The sequence below is a fragment of the Buceros rhinoceros genome, unplaced genomic scaffold (genome assembly GCF_000710305.1).
Source record: "Buceros rhinoceros silvestris isolate BGI_N320 unplaced genomic scaffold, ASM71030v1 scaffold13560, whole genome shotgun sequence".
NCBI classification, from domain to species: Eukaryota; Metazoa; Chordata; class Aves; order Bucerotiformes; family Bucerotidae; genus Buceros; species Buceros rhinoceros.
The window spans coordinates 56,093-58,141 of NW_010388003.1; the positions used below are offsets into that span (position 1 = coordinate 56,093).

Here is a 2,049-nt window from a genome sequence, read left to right on the forward strand (position 1 = left end):
TGCAAGCATGGGTCCTCGGCAGGACGGGCCTGTACCGAGGGAGAGGAGGGGAGGGGAGAGGATGCCACGGGCAGTGCAGATGCAGACAGCTGTGCTGGGCTGGCCAATTTGAGGCACAGTGCGTGGCTGCTAACATCCCTCCTCTTCTTCCTCAATTAGCAGCATATACATGCGTGTCTGTTAATTATTTGTTTTAAATTGCGTCTCACCCCATGCTGTTTTGCTGATTTTCTCCCTGGAAAAGCAAGTAACAGAGCAGACTGCGCCCTGATGAATTCCAGTCTCCAGCATATCCTCTCCTCCCAATTCATTAGACCCAGCTAGGTTGCTGTGTAGCTGCCATCAGCCTTCTTTTGCATCCCCCTTCGGTGTCTGGGGGCCTGGCCCGCCTGGCTTCTCACCCTGGCTCTGTCTCTCTTCCAGTATTCCCCCAGCATGACGATGAGTGTGTGATTTCCCTCCCCCTCCTCCTCTCCAGGATCAAGAGAGTCACCTGCCGTTCGGAGGATCTCAACGTATTATGCAAGAAGAAGAAGACGAAGAAGCTAGGTGTATGGGCAGGGAGACGCGTGGCGGGGGCCAAAACCCCAGGTTTAGTTTCATGCAATAAAAAGGCTGAACTTTTTATTCCATAAAACATGAAGGACAAAACTTAAAATATTTCAAGACATGACAAGACCCTTCTTTGTGCAGAAGGGTTTATATATGTACATGACACTTCTTTTTGGAAACAAACGGAAGCCTCTAGCACTCAACTCCGATCTCTTTGCTTTGTTCTTTTAAATAAAGACAGAAACCGAACCTGTTGTATGTTTGTGCCGTGCGACACCAGGAAGCTAGTCTAGATATGAAATCTCATGTTGTCTCTGTTGTAGTCATTTTTTTAAATAAACTGGACAGTTTACAATGGTGGTTTTCATTCAGAAGGCCTGTTTTTTGTTTTTGGTTTTGTTTTGTTTCGGGATTTTTTTTCCCTTCTATTTTGGGGGGTTTTTTTGTTTGTTTGCAGCACAACGCTTCCTCCTCCAGTTAACAAGATCTGCTTTGGGGAAGAGACTCCACCACCTCGTTACACACTTGTTAACGCAGGTGACCCCTTCTAGGATCACATCCTCGATGAACCATGATCTTGCTCTCTGTGACTGTGGCATGCACTGTGTTAGTCTTTCCCCCCCTCTCTGAGTACAAGAAGAAATCTCTGCCCCTCCCTTCCCCAGAGTCCTTCAGCTGGTTCACTGCAAAAAAAAAAAAAAAAAAATTGTTTTTTTAAATCCATCGAAAGAAAGGGTTAATCCGACCTGGGACTTTGAAACTGTGATCTCCAGCTAACTTTGGGGGGTTTATTTGCTTCGGGGGCATTGTGGGGGGTGTCTTTTCTTCAGAGATGTGCTCTTGTCAGGGTTTCACTTACAGATGAGTTGGAACTGGATGGAGATATTTTTTAAGGAATTCTTGTTGTTAAAATGTAACCTTGCTATTCTGTAGGCTCGCTCTGTAATAAGAAAATAAAAATTAATGGCAAGCGCTGAAGGCCCTTCCTTCTGGCAGGAGAGGAAGGGACGAGCCGAGGCGGCGGGTTGGGATCTCTGTACATGACACTACCCTGTAGTTTGGTCTTTGTTTTTCTCCAGCTCCCATTTCTGCTCCATGTATATCATATTCTGTAAAATATTCTCTCCCTTGGATTTGACCTTTGTGCGGATTATTGAAAGCATTGTATCTTGTTTCCGTGTTTTTTCTTACCTTGTAGTCTGGTTCGAAAATTACCGAGAGGGGAAAAAAAAATTAATTATTATACATTGTAGTTTGTGTACGATATTTGTTGATAATGTTTTATTAAAGGGATGTCTTTTTTCCGCACCCCTTCATTGAAATGTTTTTGGGGAACATTTGGCTTGTTTTTATTATTCTGACTGCAAGACATGAGATGACAAAACTTTTTTTTTTTTTGTGTAATACAATTTTTTTTTTTTTTAATATTGGCCTTCTTTTTCCTAGGCATTTGAATTGTGCTTTACCTGTAGAAAGTCGCTGGGGAGGGCGGGGTGG

The 2,049-nt window shown here is 43.8% G+C and overlaps 1 protein-coding gene across 1 annotated transcript in view; it reads left to right on the plus strand.

Annotated features, from left to right (window-relative positions):
* The window catches only part of LOC104500169 (single-stranded DNA-binding protein 3), a gene marked incomplete at its 5' end in the record, with an annotated part of 56,976 nt that extends 55,701 nt beyond the window's left edge, over positions 1 to 1,275 (plus strand). Inside the window, one exon of the mRNA XM_010143810.1 lies at positions 424 to 1,275. Within this exon, the coding sequence (XP_010142112.1) occupies positions 424 to 453 (30 nt within the window). The remainder of the gene's footprint in view (positions 1 to 423) is intronic.
* Between the last annotated feature and the right edge of the window lie 774 nt (positions 1,276 to 2,049).